This window comes from Drosophila subpulchrella, chromosome X, assembly GCF_014743375.2.
Source record: "Drosophila subpulchrella strain 33 F10 #4 breed RU33 chromosome X, RU_Dsub_v1.1 Primary Assembly, whole genome shotgun sequence".
NCBI classification, from domain to species: Eukaryota; Metazoa; Arthropoda; class Insecta; order Diptera; family Drosophilidae; genus Drosophila; species Drosophila subpulchrella.
In genome coordinates, this window is record NC_050613.1 from 18,976,349 (window position 1) to 18,987,114 (window position 10,766).

The 10,766-nt window shown below is 44.0% G+C and overlaps 1 protein-coding gene across 8 annotated transcripts; it reads left to right on the top strand.

The window, feature by feature from the left end:
• Positions 1–465: 465 nt before the first annotated feature.
• Positions 466–7,331, top strand: LOC119556428. 8 transcript variants are annotated; one of them, XM_037868648.1, is made up of 11 exons: positions 466–540; positions 1,653–2,164; positions 2,254–2,796; positions 2,865–2,978; positions 3,036–3,977; positions 4,040–4,349; positions 4,578–4,717; positions 4,857–4,862; positions 4,957–5,799; positions 5,871–6,011; positions 6,071–7,331. In XM_037868648.1, the coding sequence occupies exons 2-11, from the start codon at positions 1,775–1,777 to the stop codon at positions 6,140–6,142; spliced, it is 3,501 nt and encodes a 1,166-aa protein (XP_037724576.1). In that variant the 5' UTR covers positions 466–540; positions 1,653–1,774; the 3' UTR covers positions 6,143–7,331. The 8 variants fall into 8 exon arrangements, 7 of the variants coding, with proteins under 7 accessions (XP_037724576.1, XP_037724581.1, XP_037724578.1 ...); XM_037868653.1 differs by having other exon boundaries at positions 4,596–4,717; XM_037868650.1 differs by having other exon boundaries at positions 2,868–2,978.
• The last annotated feature ends 3,435 nt before the right edge of the window (positions 7,332–10,766 follow it).

Sequence of the window (10,766 nt, forward strand, 5' to 3'; positions counted from 1 at the left end):
AAAGGTAAGGTGAATGGTAAAACGTGTCTAAAGAATTTAAAATTGATTTATTCAAAAACACGTTCAAGAGTTATTGCAGACGTCACAGGTTTTTCAAATTTTGTAGAGCCGGAAATTAGCTAAAATGAAGTATATTTTCCAAAACGAAAATGAGGGCGCTTGAAAAATACTTATTAATTAAAAGATTTACATAAAACATGGCTAAAGAACTACTCAGCTGACTTCTTTGAACTGTTGGCATACATGGTTTTAATGCATATTATGAAGGGTCGCCTAAACCAGGTTCAATAATTCTATTTAAAAGTAAAAACGTAATATTAACATAAATAGGATCGGTAAAACAGGATGGTGTCTCCACTATGTCATCATTGTAAAATCGTAGCGGATACACCCACCTGGCATTTCAGCGTGGCCGCTTGCAGTATTTTTTTTGGTATATTTGATTTAAAAAAAAAATGCAATGACTTATCGGCAACACTGCTGCCTATCGGTCTGCGCCAATCGAGTTGCTGAAGGAGTGCAATAAATATGAATTAAATGGTAAATATTAAACCGCGACAGGTGATGTTTTCGTAGTCGCTGGCTGTCACTGCTGATGTTGCACCCGATGCAGTTGCAGTTGTTGTTGTCGCCGCCGAGTTGCTGTTGCCCCAACGCGTGTGTGTTCTGAGGTGTTGTGCGGCGTACGTACATAAGTGTGTGTATGTTGTGTTGTGCGATACCCCCACCAAAAAAAAAAAAAAGTAAAGGAGCTGCGAAAAAAAAACACGGCAAATCTATTGATTTTTAACAATACGCACATGGATAGACACACACATTACGGTAATGGGGAGTTTTGTTTTCCCACGCCTCATGCCGAGTGTTGCAACACTCGACGACGATTGCAACAATCGGCGGACAACAAAGGGGCACCACCCACCATCCTCCTTCTGCACCACCGCCCACCACCCACTTGCACCACCCATACCAGCCACCCATCCTTTATCGTGTGGGTGGTTGTTGTGTCTGGCTGCAGCTTCCTGCGTTTGTTTTGCCTGCGCGAGGCGAGGACTTTTGGAGGCCAAGTTTACGTGTGCGCAGGAACTGGGGATATTATATTGGGAACACAGGAACTCAGGGGCCCAGGGAGACAGGCAATTGTGGGTTAATTGTCAGCCACATTTTAAATTTCAAAACAACTATAAAACCATATAGTACCCATGTATATAAAGTGATATGGCATGCCTAAAGTAGTCAAACAAGGACTGACAAGGCCTTAATACATACTATATACCATAGCACAAGGTGAATTCAATTAAAAACAGCTTAGTTGTGGTCTATAAAGATGTTCCCAAACCAATACCTCCTTTAAAAAGAGCTATAAAATTGAACAATCATTAAGATATAATAGTTAAAGTTCCCCAACTCTAAATCCTACCAATTCCACTGGTAACAAATTTCCTAGCCCGCTTTCAGGCAACTTCTTGGGGGGGATTTAAAACCTCTTAAGCCCATCCCTATAACCATAACACCTGTAATAAATGACAGGGTATCGCAAGCACTGCGTCACCGACAGCGGCCACCTGTCCCTGACTTTTTGCTAAGCTCTGCTGCAGTGCAGTGATTCATTGCCGCCTTAGATCATCATCGACTAATCAACCATTCTCCCCCAGGCAGTGGCCCCCAGTGAGGCAGCAATCGCAGCAGCAGAAGCAGGGAATGCAGCAGTAGAACATTAGCAGCCATCGAAGTCGCAGTCCCTCGTCCCCGGAGATCCCCAGTTGCTGGTACAGCCATGAACTCCAACTCCTGCAGCGACAGCAGCAACGAGTCCATGGTCAATCCGGCGCACATTCAGATGAACTTTGGCCAGCAGCCGCAGCAGCAGGTTCACGGACAACAGCAGCAGCAGCAGGAGCGATATGTGTGGGAGATGCGCACCCGTAGTCCGAATGTTACGCCAGCCAGCACGGTGCTAAATTCGCCGGATCTCAATGCCGAGCTGTCCTACGTCCCGCTGCAGGGTCTGTCCCCGTCCGGCGGAGGTGGTCAGGTGTCCGGCGGCTATGGTTTGAATGCGGCCCGTGATTCAGGCGGCTATTACTACCAGCGACCGCACTTGCATCAGATCCGGCTGGGCAGGAGTCCGGGCAGCCAGTTCGAGTCACGAGACGTCCTGCCACAGGTGAGATAATGGGTGCTCAAAAACACCTCAGAAACACCTCCAGCTCAATTTCGTCTGCTATAATGGTATTTTTCATCTCTCTCTTCAAGGGATTGGCCAGTCCCGGCTCGCCGACGGATGTGGGCAAGGCGGACGGCCAGTGTCTGCGGGATGGTGAGATCGTTGTGTTCGACGACATCGACACCAACTGGATGAACAAGGCATCGAGTGGCCAGCGTCCGGGCAGCAACGAGGATGTCCTCAAGGTGACCAAGATGATTGGCCAGCTGCCGATTGCCGAGTACGAAGGGTCTCCGCGACGATTTGGCAGTCAGCCGAACACAAACACGATCACCTTGGGTGGTCCACGAAAACGTCCGCCGGGATTCCCGCAAAGGGTTTCGCCCACAACGTCCAGTGCCGGCAATAATGCTACTGCCTCGGCCAAAGCATCTGTGGGCAACCTCATCGATTTGATCGATCACGAGGAGGAGCGCTCGGGGGCGCTGCGCGAGAAGACCCCGACTTTCGATTACCTGTATGAGTTCTCGGAGACCCGGAAGGTCCTGGAGGAGTTCTTCAAGGCGAATCCGGAGGACGAGAAGCGATACACGGACTACACCACGGAAAGTGGTGACGATGTGGCCAGTTCGGTAAGTACCTTATACACATCCCACACCCAATTGGGTTACAATGTCGATTAACCATTTTTGTTCGCCAGCAGCAACAGGAGTACCCAGCTACGCCCTTGGAGCAGGCATATATCGGCCAGCGGCTGGCGAGAATACCCAAAGAAGAGCTCTACATGGTGCACCGCTCGCCCACTAAGAAGCCAGTGAGTCATTTCAAAATGAAAGCCATTAAACCTATATAATATATATAACGATTTTAGCCCAGTGACCAGCATCCAGCGACAGTCTACCAGGAGCACAATGACATCGAGCTGTATATTGATTCGAATAGTCGTAGCAGCGGCGACCTGGCAGATACCGAGTTGGAGGCCAATTTGCGACGGCATTCGCGTAACTTCACCCTGTCGCCGGAGACGACGGACTACGATTCGAATTGCGGCGACCTGGATAGCCTGTCCAACGACATCAACTGCCCCACGGATTATGGCAAACTGTATACGAGCATGCCCGTCTTGGAGGATGGCCTGAGTAGTGGCCACGCCTCCGATACGGAGAACAATGTGTCCGTGGTCTGTGACAAGCAGCAGTCGTCCCAATCGCAGCCCGTCCACGAGCACAACGGCAATGGCGAGCGGCTTGAGAACGACTACAATGTGATGAGTGCCAGCATGGCCACGTTGACCACAGATGCCTCGCAATCGGCGCTGATAAGCGACTTTGCCTCGCTGCCCATGCCCCCGGCCCCGCCCCCATCGTCGCCGCCCCAAATCGAAATCGCCGATGCCAGTGAATCCATGGCCATGGCCGCAGAGGCCGATAATCCGTTGGACAGTCACTACGGTGCCGTTTATGCAGCGGCCTTGGGAGGTTCTTTACAAGAAAAGTCAGGGGGATCGGGACTGGGAGTGACCTCGGCAACTGCGGGAGGATCACTGCCATCACAGGCTGCGTCGGAAATCCAGGAGGCCATGAAGGAGATCCGTTCCGCCTTGCAGCGGGCCAAGACGCAGCCGGAAAAGCTGAAGTTCTGCGACGAGGTTCTGCCCACGGATCCGGACTCCCCGGTTTGGGTCCCTCGCAAGGCGACAGCGGTATCGGTGGCTCAAGCTGCGGCAGCGGATGAGGAGCCGGACACTGACCTGGAAACGGATCGCCTCCTTGGTCAGCAGCGGCACGATGAGCAGGACTTTTTCGCCGATCAGGTAGGGAGAACAAACATTGTATTAGCAGTGTGCTGATAATACATTTTATAAATCTCTTACAGACCCTGGCGGATAGCAATGCCAACGAGGGCACAGAGATCGCCAGCAATGGTCATCTCAATGGCATGGCGGACAACAACAATCCGAATCCAATGCCCAAGCCTCAGACCTACTCGACGGCCACCATCCGGCAGGGCATTGGCACCTCACTGACACCCAATTCGCCGGACATTTGCCAGATTGTTGGCACGACCGACATCTCCATAAGTTCGCCGGAGAAGCTGCAGTTTAGCAAGAGTCCCACGGGTTCCATTAAATCGCTGAAGGACTCGGCCAACTCGGACAAGAAGGCCAAGTCGCGAAACAAGGAGGGTAAGTGCGCAGAAAATTCAAATTCCTCATACAATGGGCAACGCCCCCGGTTGGTCTTTTACTGATATCGAAAACCATTCGACATTCCACGCTGCAATCTGTACGCATTTAATGCTGATATCATGTAAGTCGCTGTTTCCAAGCGGATGTTTTGCTATTTTTAGTTTGTTGAATACAAATGAAATCTTCCATGAAATCTTGACTTATGGTAGGTCTATTCGCCTTTAGGTCTCTTGGAACCCAAAGTTCTAATCGAGGGCGTGCTGTTCCGGGCCAGATATCTGGGATCGACCCAACTTGTGTGCGAGGGCCAGCCGACCAAGTCCACCAGGATGATGCAGGCTGAGGAGGCCGTCTCCAGGATCAAGGTGAGTGAAGAACCCGGACAAGCACATAAAAGCACATTCATCCAAGAAACCCCGCTAGGCTATGCTCTCTGCTCTGTGTGTGTGTCTAAAACTTTCTCGTTCGCTTTTCTCTTTCCCTGCTGCGCATTCCTCTCGATAGGCTTTGGTAAGCGATCGTTGGCCCCTCAATAGTAGACAAAACAAAACCCTCTAGGAAGTCATTTCCATTAAACACAATATTTCTTTGCATTTTCTGTCAGGCTCCCGAGGGCGAAAGTCAGCCGAGCACTGAAGTGGACCTGTTCATATCAACCGAGAAGATAATGGTGCTGAACACAGATCTTAAGGAGATCATGATGGACCATGCGTTGCGCACTATATCCTATATAGCGGACATTGGCGATCTGGTTGTACTGATGGCTCGTCGCAGATTTGTGCCCAACAGTGTGGTGGATCCAGCGAACGCCAGTCCATTGGGAGAGGTGCCCAGTCCGGGAATGGGCGAGGATGAGTCGCCGCCCAAGGAGCCGCTCAGCAAGCATAATCGCACGCCCAAGATGATCTGCCATGTGTTCGAAAGCGATGAGGCGCAGTTCATAGCCCAGTCCATCGGCCAGGCCTTTCAGGTGGCCTACATGGAGTTCCTGAAGGCGAACGGCATCGAGAACGAGAGCCTGGCCAAGGAGATGGACTACCAGGAGGTGCTCAACAGTCAGGAGATTTTCGGCGACGAGCTGGAGATCTTCGCCAAGAAGGAGCTGCAGAAGGAGGTGGTGGTGCCGAAGGCCAAGGGCGAGATCCTGGGCGTTGTGATCGTGGAGAGCGGCTGGGGCTCCATGCTGCCCACCGTAGTGATTGCCAACCTGATGAGCTCCGGAGCAGCTGCCCGCTGCGGCCAGCTGAACATCGGCGACCAGCTGATAGCCATCAACGGCATGAGCCTGGTGGGCCTGCCGCTGTCCACCTGCCAGAGCTACATTCGCAATGCCAAGAACCAAACTGCCGTCAAGTTCACCGTTGTGCCCTGTCCGCCCGTCGTCGAGGTCAAGATCCTGCGACCCAAGGCGCTGTTCCAGTTGGGCTTTAGTGTTCAAAACGGCGTGGTGAGTTGGGCATATCATAAAAGAAGGACTTTTTGGTTTATTTTTTATAAACAATATTTATTTCTATGCAGATCTGCAGCCTTTTGCGTGGAGGAATCGCCGAGCGGGGCGGAGTACGCGTTGGCCACCGCATTATTGAGATTAACAACCAGAGCGTAGTGGCCGTTCCACACGATACCATCGTCAAGCTGTTGTCATCCTCAGTGGGCGAGGTATAAATATATTTCTAAAATGCATAGTGAATAGATTTATAAATATTTTCTTTAAATAGATCCTGATGAAGACGATGCCCACGTCCATGTTTCGTTTGCTCACTGGCCAGGAGACGCCTATCTATATATAAATATATGCAACTGTTCACACGCCTGCGCTGGAATCGAAAAACTATAAATTCGTCAACTGCAACACGATCAGCTTTACGTTCCATAAACTGAAAACGAATCGATAGTGAATTCAATTCGTATATAGACCAATTATTGGAATTCGAATAGCCTTAAGTTGAAAAACTTGAAATTTGCAAAATGTTCATTTTAGCCAATTTAAGTGATTTGACCATATGTAAATCGATTAAGCCTTAAATGAGATTAATTGTTCATCAACAAATCGTTCAACTGCCCAGAATCGATATACTGCAATGAAGAATATTATAACAGTTTCAGAAAAATTTGAATGTTTGGTTATTTTTCCCATCTTTGTATATGAAAAAGACTGAATTTAAAGCCAGTGCGAGTGTATGTGAGCAGTCATTGTAAAGTATTCGAAAAATTGTAAACCCAATGTCCCAAAATTGTACCCAAAATACCAACCTTCCCATTATTCCCTCGCATCCAGTAGCCTAAGCATTCGATTGAATTTACTTGCAAGCAATTATTTATGATATGATCTAATCCATTATTTGTCATGTAAATTAACCGTACTTTAGTTCTTTAACTACATTTATAATTTTCGATAAAGAGAAACAAAAAGCAACACACCTTATGCCAAAAAAGAGTTAGATTTCGTTAAACTTATTATTGTATAGAGCCATTGCGGATGATTATTGCAATACCATTACCGATATTTATATTTAAAGAAAATAGCCTTAGAAAAACGAAGCCATGCCTGCAAACAAACAAACAAAATAAATGCATTTAAAACGCGTCAGATTAAAAAAAAACGAAGCGCATATTGATTATAATTGTATATGTAATGTCTGTACAAGAAATCTGCACATTTCTCGATCGATTATTGCCATATACCTAACGATATATACTCGTACGATACAAATATGATAAATCTAAAATCTAAAGCGAAAACAATAAGCAAAATAGCAAAAGTAATACGAAGAACAATAATTTCAGCATTGTCTAGTTTCTGTTAAGCGAGGGCATAATTGTATAAGAAAGAGACGAAGCCACAAGGAAAGACAGAGACGGCGCCATAGGGAGCGAAAGAGACAGATACAGAGAGATAGAGGGAGAGAGCTTATTTTTGCATACTTTAAAAAGCGACAAACAAAAGGCAAATAAACCACAAAAAGCAAATAATTAAAACATATGTTATTAATCTAAAAGGAAGCGACTAAACTAAAAGAATATTTTAAATATTTCAAGTGCAGGTAACAACAAAAGACGCAAGTTAATAATATTTATATAAATATATATAGTTATATATCAAATACTTCTGATCGCCATTCGGAAGCGCAGGTGCAATATTTTTGCAAAACACAGACACACAGCCACAACAATTAATTAATAAATTTCTAAGCTACTCGGGACACGGCAACAACACTAAGGAACCCACTAAAGAACTCTCTGCTACTGCGCCTCTAACTAACTTCTAAAACCAAACACTAATCGTATACTACCTAATGCAATTTATTTATTAATACTTAACACGTGACCGAATACAAACAGCAGCGAGAAACAAAAATAAACTACATTTATACACAAAAACGTTGAAGAGTAGTTTGGAGTTTTGTCCGATTTTGGTTGGGACTACAGCTATAGCTTGTGGAAAAGTAAGTTCTAAGTGGTGAGTGAATTATAAAGCCCTAGTTATATGAAAAAAAAAAACACTTATGAATTTGGAAATTTATATTCTAGCTTTTTATTATATTTTTAAGAACAAACTCTTCTTTAATTTGAATGACTTTGGTAAGTATTCTCAGAATTTTATTAAAGTTCTTGGTTATATTTTGTTTTTAAATATTTTTCAATGGCTTTCAGTGGAAGTTCCTTTTGCGAAGCTAAAGTTTTTACGGGCTTGTTTTCGTTCAGGCCCACGCTTACAATTTTAATTGATTTCAGGGGGTGAGGTGTGGGGTCAAGGGTCACATTTTCCCAAATGCTGTTGTTCCCGTCGACGCAGTTGCAGTCAAACGATTTTTATTTATACCGCGACCCATGTGGAATGCAAAAAAGTATCGCCCCATTTCGCCGCTGGCAACTTTTGATTTACGGCGGAGCACTCACAATTTCATGGGGAAACAAAACTCAATTTGTTGGGCTCTGTTTCCGGCTAGGGGCACAAAAAACTGTTGCTCCAATTACGCAGAAATTGCAATGACACACAGAAAAAATTTCAAATGGATGAAATGGATTTGCCCTTTCAAATGCTTTTATGTGCTAGACAGCGTGCTATTATCATACTACACAATTCAAACATTTTTAAACAACCATTAAAATACATTTTAAAAATGTTGTCTTAAGAATGGTTTTCATTTCATCTAGAGAGCATTATTTCTTTCAGTGCACTGCCTTCCACTGCAGATGTGGCCCAGAAAAACGTTCGGTTTACAAATATTATATTTTTTCAACTCCTTTGCGAAAAGGGATTTTAATTATTTGGCCCAAGGGAATGCAGAAGAAAGGCGAAATATTTATATATGATGCACGTAAATATCCATGTTTATATGTTCATAATCGAATTAAAAGGACATCGGGATTGCGCTTGTAAAGATGAGGTATTTTCATGTTCTGTACTTTTCGCATCGAACTCGGATGTGAATAATTATTAATTGAAATAAATTCCAAGAATTCGAATGGAACATGGGAATTGTCAAAGAATACAACTCCACGGGAAACCCTTTGTATAAATAATAAAATGGGCATTTCATCTCGTAAGATTCTTATGAAAATATTTTGTACAATTCCATTTTATTTTTTACTTAAAAGGCTTTCCTGTAGGTCCGATTTTTACCACCCATTCATTTAACATACCTCCTTTTCCCTGCTGTTTTTCCCCCAAAAATAATAAAACGTGCAATATTTGCAAGGGCAGGGGACAAAAATGCATTCAAATGGCCATGCAGCTGTCATATATCATGCCGCACTGGATGCGGATCCTTTGACCAGCCAGGACACCAGTGTCCACATCCTCGTCCTCCCAATCCGCATCCAATTCGCGGTCGACGGTCACTCTTTGTGTGGTTTGCCTTTTGGCTCTTTATTGCCATTGTTGGCTGGAAATTAAGTGACAAGAGGACCGAGGTCCTGTCGCTCGAGCTCTGCATTTTCGCCCTTTTCCCGGTGAGCAAACACATGGCGTACAGTGGGCACTGGCTAAGTGCAATGCGTGCTTTCTATACAAATGTATCTATACTCTAAAATAATTTGGAAAATAAATATTTAGTATATTCTCAGCACATACTGTCTTAAAAACATTTATTTAAAATATTTATTTATTTTCTTACAAGCTTATTAATTATTCTTATTATAATATTACAATAACAAACAATAAATTTCATGTCCTAATTATGTTTGATTTTCATATTCTGATTTAAAAAAAAAACCAATTATGTTTTATATGTTATATTATATGCTTTGCAAGCAATTAAAAATATTCACTTTAAACACAGTATAATAAATAGATAGGCTATCACCATAATGGTCCATTCCAAGTCAGTGACCACTGTGTGTCCCTTCATGCATTATGTGAAGCAGTTGTTCGTTTGGCCATCCATCTGCCACTTAAGTGGAATTTAATATGCGCTTTCCTGTGATTCTGCATCTGTCACGCCCCCTATCGGGCAGCACAAAGCAACTGCAAACTTAATCAAAATGCGATGCGGTCAAAAGGGCGTTAAAAAGCCAGGTGCCAGCTTTTTGCGCACCTTTTTCCGACCAGGTTTTTAAAGAGACAAAATCACATAGATGTGCCACAGAAATCGCTCTTAAATGTCATTTTAGGTGTTTAAAAGTATGCAGCGACTTAAGGAAATTCATCTTTCTCAATGAGTTCATTGTGTTGTTCTGTGTATTCTTCGCAATTTTAATAATCGTCAAAAATTAAAGTTTTGAGGTTTGAACGCCAATCGATTGGGAATTTAATTACGAGCTCAGCGAGGTATGGAACTCCTTATTCGGACCCTATTTTGCAAAATGGTCGCCAAAATACATAGTTTTTTTTGACGAAAAATAGGGATTCCATATTTTGAACAAAAATACCATACTTTTTAGCGGTTTTTCAGTCGTAATTTGGCCAAACTAACGCGCACAGCTAAAAGCCCGACTGTTTTGGGCAGCTCACAATCAAGGCTAACGATCTGGACCACTTTTCGGAAAATTTATTTTTTTGACAGTTTTTCATTTTTTTATAAGGGGTTACATCATCTATTTTTGCGAAAAATCGTCAAAAATTAAAGTTTTCAGGCTTGAACGCCAATCGATTGGGAATTTAATTACGAACTCAGCGAGGTATGGCACTCCTTATTCGGACCCTATTTTGCAAAATGGTCGCCAAAATACATAGTTTTTTTTGACGAAAAATAGGGATTCCATATTTTGAACAAAAATACCATACTTTTTAGCGGTTTTTCAGTCGTAATTTGGCCAAACCAACGCGCACAGCTAAAAAACCGACTGGTTTGAGCAGCTCACAATCAAGGCTAACAATCTGGACCACTTTTTGCAAAATTTATTTTTTTGACAGTTTTTGCATTTTTTTTAAGGGGTTACATCATCTATTTTTGCGAAAAATCGTCAAAA